The sequence below is a fragment of the Ovis canadensis genome, chromosome 18 (assembly GCF_042477335.2).
Source record: "Ovis canadensis isolate MfBH-ARS-UI-01 breed Bighorn chromosome 18, ARS-UI_OviCan_v2, whole genome shotgun sequence".
Taxonomy (NCBI): Eukaryota; Metazoa; Chordata; class Mammalia; order Artiodactyla; family Bovidae; genus Ovis; species Ovis canadensis.
Genome location: NC_091262.1, coordinates 52786332 through 52798027, shown reverse-complemented (window position 1 = coordinate 52798027; position 11696 = coordinate 52786332). Strand labels below are relative to the sequence as shown.

The following is an 11696-nucleotide window of genomic DNA, read 5'->3' as shown; positions in this document are numbered from 1 at the left end:
TTCGGACCACAGGTTTGGGCAGAAAAGAAACACAGGGTAGAAAACGAAATGGAAGAGTAGAGAGTGGAAAGGAGAAAAGGTGTCTACTACAGAGAAAACAGTTCTATCAACTAGCAAGTGCTGAGGTCTGAAATCGTACCAGGTAAAACAACTTTGAAGGGGAAGAGGGCGGGTGGAGAACACGGAAGAAAAAGAAGAAAGAGAAAAGGTGTGGAAGCCCGCCGGCCAAGCTTCTGGAGTCAATTTATCTGGCATCAGCTGGTGTCGAGCTATCAAACTCCAAGCTCCGCTTTGTCCTGGGCAAGAGCGCCCTCACCTTGCTACTCCCTGCGCAGCGCCCGGCTTCCCCTCTGCTGGCATCTCTGCCGCAGCGTCCCGGGAGCGCCTCTCCACCGCGCCGCCAGCTCCGCCGCGACCCGGCCGCCCAAATCACGTCTCTACACAATTCCAAAGTCCGAGAAAACCACGCTGCCGAGTCCCTGCCACAAGGACCTCAAGTCCCGCCATCGTGCTGAAGTCCCCGAAGCGTCAGAAAGACTAACGGGAAACCTCGGCGAGGGCTCCAAACTCGCTTCCGGCCGACTCAACCTGTCTCGCGCGCCCGCAGCCACTCTCGGGATAGATACCCTGGCTCTCGAGCTTACACCGTCGTCTCCTAAGTGTGCATTAAGAATCAATTATTAGCCTGAGATCCCAAAGCCGGGAACTGAGATATTCCCAGCAGGGACGAAGTCAAGCCCAGAACGGTGTTCATTTCCTTATTCCTTCGAATAAGGGAAAGAGAGCCTCCCACCCGCGACTCTACCTGGAGCAACGCCGCTGAAGTCGGCAGGGACCCTCGCCCGACCCAGGCCAAGGAGCTGGGAGCGGAGGGCCAACTCTGGGGGAGGTGGGCAATGTTGGTGTGAAAATAGGGGGAGGAGGGACATCCCACCAAGAAATAAAAAGAAAGAAAGAAAGTAAAAAGAAAAGAAAACTTTAGAACGAAGCAAGCCCTTGGCTCTCGAACAAAAACCTTTGTCTCAAATAGGGGGAGCAAATACATACAGGTTTGAGCCTTAAGTCTCGATAGTGTCTTCTCGCAGTTTCTTTAAGACTCAGAAATTCTTTTCCCACGAAAAGAATTACTTTGCACTTTAGAACCTACTTCAGTCTCCCACTACCCTGGCTCCATGTAAATTCTCCTTTCCTCACCATCCCTTTTTACCATGTCTACACCCTTTTTACTTAGGGATCCACCGTGACTCTCTGCCGCCGAGGGAAAAAAAAAATCATGCATCCTTTCAGCTACTTCTGCTGATAGCGCGCCCTCTAAGAAAAAATAATTTTTTTTTTTTTTTAAGAGTTCTTTAGTCCTGGACCTCAAAGTCTCAGTTTGAGCCTTGGTCAAAATCAGCTGGTCGGGCACAGCTACCCCGCCACCCACATCCCGGTAAAGCACTTTCACTTACCGATCTTGGGGTAAGAGCGCTTCCAGTCCTGAAGTCTTTCTCTTCGGCATCCTTCGGGCAACATCAGGCACAGTCTTGGATGGAGGGGGAAAAAAAAAGATAGAAATTGGAAGGCAGAAAAGAGATTCAAAATATAACACTACATCATATATTCCCATGAGCCACCTTGGCCTACATCCTTAGGAAAAGGTCCCGGTGAACTGACCGCTGGAGTGGAGAAAAGGTCGGTTTGGGGGCCGAAAACCAAGAGGTGGATTATTTTAACTGCTGGTGGTTGGGGGGGTGGGGGGCAAGGGGGGAGGGGAAACTCTGGAGGGAGGGTAGAGAAGGGAGAATGATTGGGATGGGAAAAAAAAAAAGCTTTAAAAAAAAACGCGCGCAAAAGAAAATCAAGAATGAAGTACTGTGAAAGATAGCGCCTTTGAACTCTTACAGGTTGGAAGCTCTTAGGGAGAATGCAGACGTGTATGCGCGGAAAGGAGAATCTAGATGACCCCTATTCTTTCTGTATCTCCAGGATCTGGCTTCAAGGGGGGGGGGGGGGGGGAAGAAGGGGGAATTTTAATTTCAGTTTCACCTACCCTACTTGTTGGAATGGTTGCGCAGATTTTCATGCTGGAGAGTCCCATCTGTCTGGCAGAAGCTGGAGTAGTGTTGGGGGCAGGTTATCTGGTGAAGTAGGAATGTACAGGAACCCCGCCCTCTAGGCACAGTTACACAACCCCAGCAACCCGTCTCAGCCCCTTCTAAAACCTCTAATGGTCTTCACCTTCACCCTTTGTTAGCCTATTTCTCAAACAGGCATTGAGTCCCAAACACAACCAGCCAATTTAGCTATTCATAAAATTAATTTCTCAAAAGCAAAATTACTTCATTGCATGCAAGTTCTTCAATGATGTAGAAAACAGACTTTTAAAAACCATATTTATATATTTAGAGCTCTAAATATTTTGGATTTATCCACCTACTTGGGTGAAATAACCACCAATTTAAATATACATAATTAAATCAAATACTACAAGTCTCATTTTCTTTCTCTCTCTACCCTCAATTTGATGCGAGTCACAGAAACCACATGAAATCTTCCATAAGCATAGATATTTGTATTAAATCTTGTTAGTTCCGGGCTTCATATTCTGGTAATTTCCAATTTTGAAACAAACTGAAGAAACATTTGGAAGAATCTTTTCACTGCTCTAGCTTAAGTCAGTCACTTTCTCAATGTTTTATATATTAATAATTTGTATTAACTTGTAGCAGACAAAATACTTTATACCTGGAAAGAAATTGCAATTTGAGATGTCAAATAAGTTATGATCACTAAGCACTTTCAGTTCCAAAATCTCAAAAAGAGCAACCTTCATCTCATTAAAAACAGTTATAAGTATAAAAGAAGAAAAGCTTCAAAAAGTTTCAAAATGTTTTTCCAGCATAAATTAATTTTAACTGGCAAAGGTTGAAGATAACAAATATCAACACAATGTTACAACCAATTTGTTGCAAAAAATCTATTAAATGCCATGCTAGATTTCTGTATGTTTTTGAAGATGATAGTTTGAGGGACGATAGGACTCATTGAGATAAATGAAATGTTCACATTGGGCTTCAGGAGGCCTTCACAAAGTTCTTTTTCTCTGTATATCCCCCTTAGTATCTAGTATGCATATTAAACAAACTATTCTTACTTCTAATCATTCCATTGTATGTGTAACTTGGACACGTATCGAAGTAGAACTTTTCTACTCCAGTCCTTAGTTCCTAATCAATTCAAAGAAGTCGATTTTACTTTTGATTTAAGAACATTAAATTTGCCACTAGAATTCTATTTCTTGATCATGCAAATAAACAATCAGAAATAATAGTTATCTAATATGGCCAGAAAAAAATATTTATGGGGGAAATCTGTCTTCTATATATATGTCCCTTTACCTCAATATGAGTCCAACTGTCTTCGTAGCTTTTGATAGGCAAAAGACTATATTTCTTCTGTCCCAGTACATTCTTATTCTACAAATAAAACCCATGGTGAAAGCAAACAATACATCATCACCTTTTCCAGTCTAAACATGCTTGTCTTTGAGCTGTTTTGGATCACAAATGTGTAATAGGAATTTCCTTTGCCTAACTTCATTCACTTGGACGCTATAAGTATTTTTATTATCAGTCATACATTTGGCTTCTAAAACAATTTATTTGTGGAATTTTCTTTCATGCTTCATCCTAAAGAACTGTTAAATTTCACGAAACTTGGACCTCTGGTGAAACTGCTCTCATACTAAGAAAATAGAATCTTGTCCAGTCTGCTTAAAGGAGACAATTAAACTAGCTGTCTTGGTCTATTTTAGTTCTTTCCGAATTTGTGTATATTTGGTTCCAGCTCTTTTAATTTTTTCCTGGCCTTTTTCTGTCTTTCTTAGATCTCTCTCTCCTCCTCTCTCTCTCATTCATTCTTTCCTTTTGGTAGCAGGGACTTTTTTTTTAAGGTTTTTTTTTTTTTTTTTTTTTTTTAAGGTTCAAGATCCTCTTTCCCTTTCTTCCCTCTAGCTGTCTCTCTCTCTCCATTCCACAGGCCACCCATTCCCATATTCTAATATTAACTATTCTATAGTTGTATTTCAAATCTGTTTCAGTCAGCCTGCTTCTGGCCTAGGTTTTGTTTTTTGTTGTTGTTGTTTTTTTTCTCCTGACTGACTCTCTTAAGTGTTTGCCGATAACATCTTGGGGACAGATTATTTTTCATTGGGCCCTTTGTAAGAAGTAGCCAGCTTATTGCATTACTGCAGAACACATTTCAGACTATACAATTGTAACAAATGAACAACTTGTCCTCCACAGACTCACCACAGGATCCAATTAGTTACTAAACCTTTTAGTTAGGTTTACTAATTATTTTCTGGAGTCACAGCAACTGGACTGCTGAAACAACTCAAGAAAATGTTTTCATTTTGCTTCAGATTTATATCTATATGCATATATGTGCATGCATATGTATACTGCAAGTTAAAACAAAATTATGACTAAGCAAGAGGACAAATTTCTAGATAAAACTACACAGACATATTTAAAAGGGAATCAAGAAATACTTCTATAATATAAAAATGAAAGAAAAGGTGAGAGAGGCATTTTACTTCTTCTGAACATCTGGAGCTTTAAATTGTTATAATTTAAAAATAAAATATAAACATTGATCTGCAAGTCATTACAACAGGTGATCACTTCAGCAAAATCTATATTGCAACTTCAGCACATCTTTATTAGAATTCTTTCATTGTGGGTAAACAGCCACAAAAATAAATGCTGACTTAGAAAGTATAAATACAAATATTTAAACAAAAATATTTGCAGCATTCATAGCGCAAATTGTACCTGAACTGAAGGGCTCTGTGTGTCTATATATATTACATATGTGTGCATTATATTCACTTCTATCTAACCATATACATAGATTTATTTATAATTTGCCAAGTGCTATAAACAAGATACCTGAAACAAAATATATAAAAAGCATTCTATCAACTGATTTGAAAATAAACACAAGGTAAATAGCTATGCACATAAAATTAAATAATCTCTTTTTGCTGTATATCTACAGAAACTTAAAGATATCAGCTGAAAAGCCTATATTTTGTTTAAAGCTAGCATTTATTAAATAGCCTGCTCCTTGTAAAATTTGACTCCACAATGGAAAAAATATTTTCATTTGAAAAGTCTCAGTTCAAATGAAAGGAGCAGTTTAAATTTCAGTTGGCTGAAAAAGCCTTTGAATTCCCTAGAACTTTAATGATTTTTTAAAAATTAGTTCTACTTAATAAAAGAGACAAAAGTATCAAGATATATATGAATTTAGCCTATTTTTTTATTTCTGTGTGTTCATAGTAAACATTTTTGTAAGTGACAAACACGGGCATATGACCACAGTATCACAATCAAGAAATTTTAAGACAACATTAACAATCACTCAAATTTATGCGGCATCTGCGCAACACAGGTTACATATTTGCAAGGTTTACCTATAAGTACAATAGGTATTAACATTTCACTACATTTAGAAAAAATAAAAGTGACCTGTTAGTGACCACATACATCAAAATATACACAACACAAACTGAAGGCAATCATTAATTTTGTCCCCTTCCGATTCATTTGAATGGGCAGTGCTGCCAACTGAAACAACTTTCCTTTTTTTTTTTTTATTTAAATACTTAGTATACCAAGTGCATTTTCTAGAACCCAATCTTTGGTCTAAAAGTAAACAAAATTAAAAAAAAAAACAGATTTTTAAAGAAAAGGACAAAACAATAAATGGCCAAAATAATTTCTTGGGCACCTCTACTACGAATGCTTCTTAAATACAAATTACAGTTTAACATTTTAAAACTCTCCCCATAATTTAGTAGGTTGTTCTCAAGGTCTGCATCCACCATAAAGATCCATGATAATTTATAATACTGCACACATGGAAATCTGGCGGCTCTTAAGGATAGACTTGTCAGGTTTGAATGAAAATGGCAAAGCAGTCACTATTTAGATACACATTCTACTATAATTTTGACTTCCAAACCTTATATTCTACAATGTATTCTCCCCACATTGCACCTCGCTGACACTCCACACCTTGTTAGAATAATAAACAACCCTAAAGACTGAACAAACGTACAGAAATGGGCGGGGGGGGGGGCTTAATAAAAAATACCTGGACTTATTTTTTTAATTATCATTTACAATGCAAATGTGTGTAAAACGTTCACTTACAGTCTGGTCCCAGGGATGTTAATGTATTAAAGGGTTGGAAGAAGACCCCTGATTTTGATGTGTGAAATAATCAGACAGTCCCCCGGACAGTCCCGTGGTGAAACTTGGCAAAGAGGGTCTTAAAGACTCACAGGGCAGGGTCGAGGGGGCCTGCGGAGACGTGGACGAAGACGCGGCCCGGGCGCTCATGGACGTGCTGCTCTGCGAAGTCATTGACGGGTGCGGGACGTGGGGGAAAAAGTAACTGGTCTGGCCCGCGAGCAGGTTGACCGAACAGGGGTTGAGGGAGTAGGTCCCGGAGCAGGGCACCGACAGGCCGCAGGGCACCGAGGCGGCGAGCGCGGCGGCCGTGAGGTGGTGCGTGGCGTAGGGGATCTCCCCGTTGACCAGCCGGTCCACGCTCAGCCCGTTGGCCGTGGAGAAGGAGTGGTTGTTGCCCAGCGAGTTCTGAGTCAACACGGAGCTGTAGGGCATGGGGTGGCTGGGGTAGGCCGACGTGGTGCCGTTGTAACTCAAAGTGCTGCTGGCGCGGGGGTGGTGCAGGGACAGGAAGGGAGACATGGGCCAGTAGAGGGAGCCGGCGCGGTCCATGAAGGTGAGGCCGGTGGAGGTGAGGCGCGCCCCGCGCTTGAAGGCCAGCTTGGCCCGCGACGTGGTGGAGCGGCGCCGCAGCTTGCCCGTGGTGCCGCCGATGAACACGTCGTCGCTCGACGGGTCCAGCATCCAGTAGTTGCCCTTGCCCGGGTCGTCGTAGTGACGCGGCACCTTCACGAAGCACTTGTTGAGGGACAGGTTGTGGCGGATGGAGTTCTGCCAGCCCTGCTTGTTCTCGCGGTAGTAGGGGAAGTTCTTCATGATGAACTCGTAGATGCCGTTGAGCGTCAGCCGCTTCTCCGGGCTCTGCCGGATGGCCATCATGATGAGCGCGTTGTAGCTGAACGGCGGCTTCTCGTACTTGCCGTTCTTCTTCTCGCCCTCCTTGCCCCCCTCCCCGTCCTTGCCGCCCTCGCCCGCCCCCTTCTTCTCCTCCCCCCCGGCGCCGGCGCCCTTCTCCTTCTCGTCCGGCCCGACGGGCGCCAGCTCCCCAGGGCCGCCGCCCGGCTCGCCCTTGCCGCCCAGCCCGTCCGCTTTGGCCCCGTCCAGGGCGGCGGCCGGGGGCGGCGGCGGCGGCGGCGGCGGGAGCAGCAGCTGCTGTGGGCCCTTGTCGTCGTCGGCGGCCGGGGCGCCCCGCGCCTGGGGTGGCTGCGGTGCCTGGGGCGGCGGCGGCGGCGGCGGCGGCGGCGGCTGCTGCTGCGGTGGCGGTTGCGGGGCGGGCGGCGGCGGGTGGTGATGATGGTGGTGGTGGTGATGGTGATGCTGGGGGTGGTGGCTGTTGTGGTGGCCGTGGCTCGCGTGGTGGTTGTCGTTCTGGACCGCCTCTGGCACCAGGCTGTTGATGCTGAACGAGGACTTGGGGATCATTTTCACCTCTTTCCTATCTCCCATGTCCAGCATCACCCAGTCGTCGGGGGGAAACGGCGACGGTGGCGGCGGCGGCGGCGCGGGAGCCGGGCAGCGGCGCAGCGGGCGGCGGCGACCGGTGGGTGCCGAGCGGGGCGCGGGCGGCGCGGGCGGCGGCGGCGGCACTGAGCGCTCCGGCAGCAGCGCAGTTGGACCGCAGGCTCCGGCGCTGGCAAGTCATGTAGCAAAAGCAGCAACCACCCCTCAGGAATTAGAAGAAAAAAAAAAGGAAAAGAAAAAAAGAAAGAAAGAAGGAAAAAAAAAAGAAACAACCACCGCCCCGGGGGTGAAGCTCCCTCGCTCCCAACTCTACTTCTTGGTCTCCCCCCCACCCCCCCGCTCCCCCCCCCCTGCTGCTTCCTCCTCCTCCTCCTCTCGCAGCAGCAGTCACAGCAGCAGCAGCAGCAGCAGCCCAAAGGGGGGGAGAGCCGGGCGGCGGGCGGGCGCGTCCCGGAGCGGCCGCGGCGAGGCTGGGGAGACAGCGATCGCGGCGGCTATAGCCACAATTAATTTTCCGAGCTACAGGCGCACACTAGGGCTGTAAAAAAATTTTTGGTTTAACCTTTCCTACCGCTGGGCCAATCAGAGCCGGCGGCGTGCGGGAGCGTCTCTCCCGCCGTCGACCAATCGGCGGGCCCGGGCCCACCCACCCCCGCCCCGCCCGTCGGCCCGCCTGCCCGCCGGCTCCCGCCCCCTCGGGCGCTCGCCTCCCCCTCTCCGCGGGCTCTGGGCCTCGCGGCCGCGCGGAGCCGCGTAGGGATACTCCGGCGGGAGCACGCTGCGCCACGGCCCTTCTCAGCGCACCCCCCTCCCCCCCCCCCCCCCCCGACCACCTCCACTTCACCCCTGCCACCCCGCGGGTCTGCTCAACCGAAATCTCCCTGTTAGGGTAGATCTCTTCCATTTTCGGCTTCCTTCTCACTCCATTGAGTCATTTTCGTTTGAGCGTCAATATTTGTCCTTATTAATTAAAGTTTGTATCCAATTTTATTTTTAAAAGCGGGGGCGGTGGTGGCGGCGGCGGCGGAGAGAAGTGGGAGTGCAGGGAGAGGGCAGGAAATGGAGGAGGAAGAGGCGAGGCACTACTCCGCGGGGTCGGCCTTGCAGGCCCAGGTCCGGCATTTCTGGGCCCGTAGGAAAACCATGCGTGTCGTAGGTAAAGCTCCTACGAGGCTTCGGAAGGTCGGGGAGGAAAGGCCCGCCTCGGGCGTGGAGCGGGTTGGGGATGGGGGTGGTGTCCTAAACCTTGAGGGAGGAGGGCCCGGGAGAGGTTTGGAAAAGAAGAGATGAGGAAGTGGGCTGGCGAGCGCGGGGCCAAACAGGGGTTACTTACTCGGTTCCTGCGGCTCGGGCGGCGGCGAGCTCGGGGCTCGGGCGCCGCCGGGAAGCCGGGCCTGGGGCTCCCGGCGCTGCGGCGGCGGCGGGCGAGGGGCGGCTCAGTGGTGGGCGCCTATGATGGCCTTCCGAAATAAGGGGTGCTCAGAGAGAAAACAATACCAAACAATCTCGAAATAAACCAGGTAACACATGCTCTGTCTGTGCGTCTCTTCCTTCCCTTCTCTCCCGCTCCAGACCTTCGCTCACGCTCTGGGCGACTCGGTGCCGTTTTCTCCTCGCTGCTCCAGCGTCTTCTCAGCTTCTAATCCGAATTGGAAGCGAGTAGCCGTGAGCGATCACCCTGGAAATGTTTTCATTTTGCTTGTTGACATTGGAAGGGGGGCAAAAAAAAAAAAAAAAAGGGGGGTGGGTGTCTATTTCTTTCCGGTGGTTTTTTTTTTTAAGCCTATTTTCACTCCCTCTTTTCTTTTTCGTTTCGTTTTTCAAATGTTTTTAATTTGTGCGGGCCTTAATCCTGAAATAACCTCATGCTTCAGCCAGCCCTTTCCCATCCTGAATGTTGCTGGAGGGCACCCAGGAGCCTTGGGAACGTGCGTCCCACAATTCCAGCTTCTTGGGCTTTAGGACTGGGAGGTTCGGTTGAGGGTTGAAGTGAGTGGGGAGATTGTGATTCGAGGGCTTTAAAGGGATCCCGTGGCCAGGGGCAGGGCTAAGGCCCAGCATTTCCCAGGGATTGGAATTTGGTGCGGAGCACACTGATCAAAGGCTGTTTCATCCCACATGGGCACGAAACATACCACAGTTTACGGAGGATGAAGCCTGAGAGAAGAGGGAGGTGGAGGAGAAGCATACATGAAAAGCACCTTTACCTCTGTAAGGTAAATAATCATACAATGTAAACCTTTCTTCACTTTGATAAACTCTCAAATTATCTGACAGATTTGGTTATTTACAAAAACGAAGAAAAAAGCGGTGCCTATTTGTGATAAAAGTTCGGTTCTAATATTAAAGAATGCAATTGATGAATACTCAGGTTGACAGCTATTCTACTCTCCCCATCCCACCCCACCTTGAAATTATGAGAAAGAATAAATGCTGAAGGGAGTAAAAGACAATTACAAATAGCTAATGATTCTTAAATATGTACCTATGAGGAATGGCAATAAAGGAGCTTTGAACATTAGACTAACCTCAGCTATCCATTCACTGTATGTATGTGTGTGTGGGTTCCCCCTATGTCTACACAATTCCTTACTTTAAACCGTATTTACAAGTGGGGAAATTCAAAGGTTCTAGCGATCTCCGTTGATGGTGACAGGGCCCCAAACTCTTGACTTCTAAGCTTCTGATTTCTCACAGAGCCGGGTGAGCTAATGGGTTTTGCGGGCCCGGCTGGAGGGATCTGTGGGCCTTCCTCTTTCGGCTCACTTTTCCTCCTCCCACCCTTCTCCCCGCCCCAAGCCTGTTATTCCTACTTTTCCTCAACTCGCATTCCTGCCTCCTCCCCTCTTCCCCCCTCCTTCCCCCTAACTCCCCCCACCCCTCAACTCCCTCTATTCCTCTCCCTCACTCCATTCCTCCACCTACTCTTCCCCATTCCAACCCCCCACCCCCCACCCCGCAAAGCCCCCCCCTCCTCATCACCACTTATAATGGCACACAAGGGCTCCCTCTGAGGTGGACGGCCCGGTACGTTTTCGTAGTCGGTCTAGCGTGAAATGATTCGGTGTAACCGGATTCTTGGGAAAGGACAGGTTACGTAAACATTTACTGATGTGGAGTAACTATACTATTTGTACTCTGATATGCAGGAAGGAAAGTGTTGATTAACACAGAAGAAAAAAAAAGCGAAATTAGCTGATTGCATGCTCATAAGTGCAAGCTGTCATTGAACTGCTTTTAAAATAGACACAGCTGGGTGTTTGTGTTGAAAAATTTCTTGTGTTTTTGCTAATACTGAAATAAGCATGATTTTGTATACCAAACATTTTCAGATCATTAAAATTTGTAATCTGTGCTGGTTTTAAACACAAAGAAAAGAAACAGAATCATTTCGATGTAAAATTTGCTGATATTATATTAACTCAATCAGGTCTGTACAAATTGTGCATTGTGCCTCCTAAAATCTGTTTGATCAATTTAATACACAAAGTGCCAAACGTGGGTATTGTTTGTTAACATTGGACATTTTATTCAAATCCGAGCTCAGCAGCAAACTGGAGGAGCATTCCTTGAATACAACACTAGCACTGACTGATGAATTTTTAATGTTTTTTAAGGTGTTTCTTAGGTCGAAGCTGAGTGTTCATTGTTTTGTAATCCTGCATAAAATTTTAGCAGGTGAAAATAAGTTTTTCTTCTGTTTACTTTCAAATAGCAAAAACTGGGGTCTGCTAATGAGAGCCGGATTAATCTGATTTTATGTGCCAGCAGCATATATTGACTGGGAAAATGTTTTGCATGCAGATTTAAAATGTGTTATATTATTTCAAGGGTTGCATGGATGCAAGTCTTAAGATATTTGTGGTAGGAATAAATAGACTATAGTTTAATATAATCATATTAAAGATATATTCTTCTTAATGACAAAGGTTATTTGCAGTGAGGGGGGAGGTGAGCTTGAATTCCAATAATTTTAATTAGACTTTATGATGA

General features: G+C 46.6%; 1 protein-coding gene across 1 annotated transcript; it reads right to left on the bottom strand.

Moving 5' to 3' along the window:
* Positions 1-6221: 6221 nt before the first annotated feature.
* Positions 6222-7697, bottom strand: FOXG1 (forkhead box G1). The gene has a single exon (XM_069559513.1). It carries the CDS (start codon positions 7695-7697, stop codon positions 6222-6224), a length of 1476 nt encoding a protein of 491 aa, XP_069415614.1.
* Positions 7698-11696: the final 3999 nt, after the last annotated feature.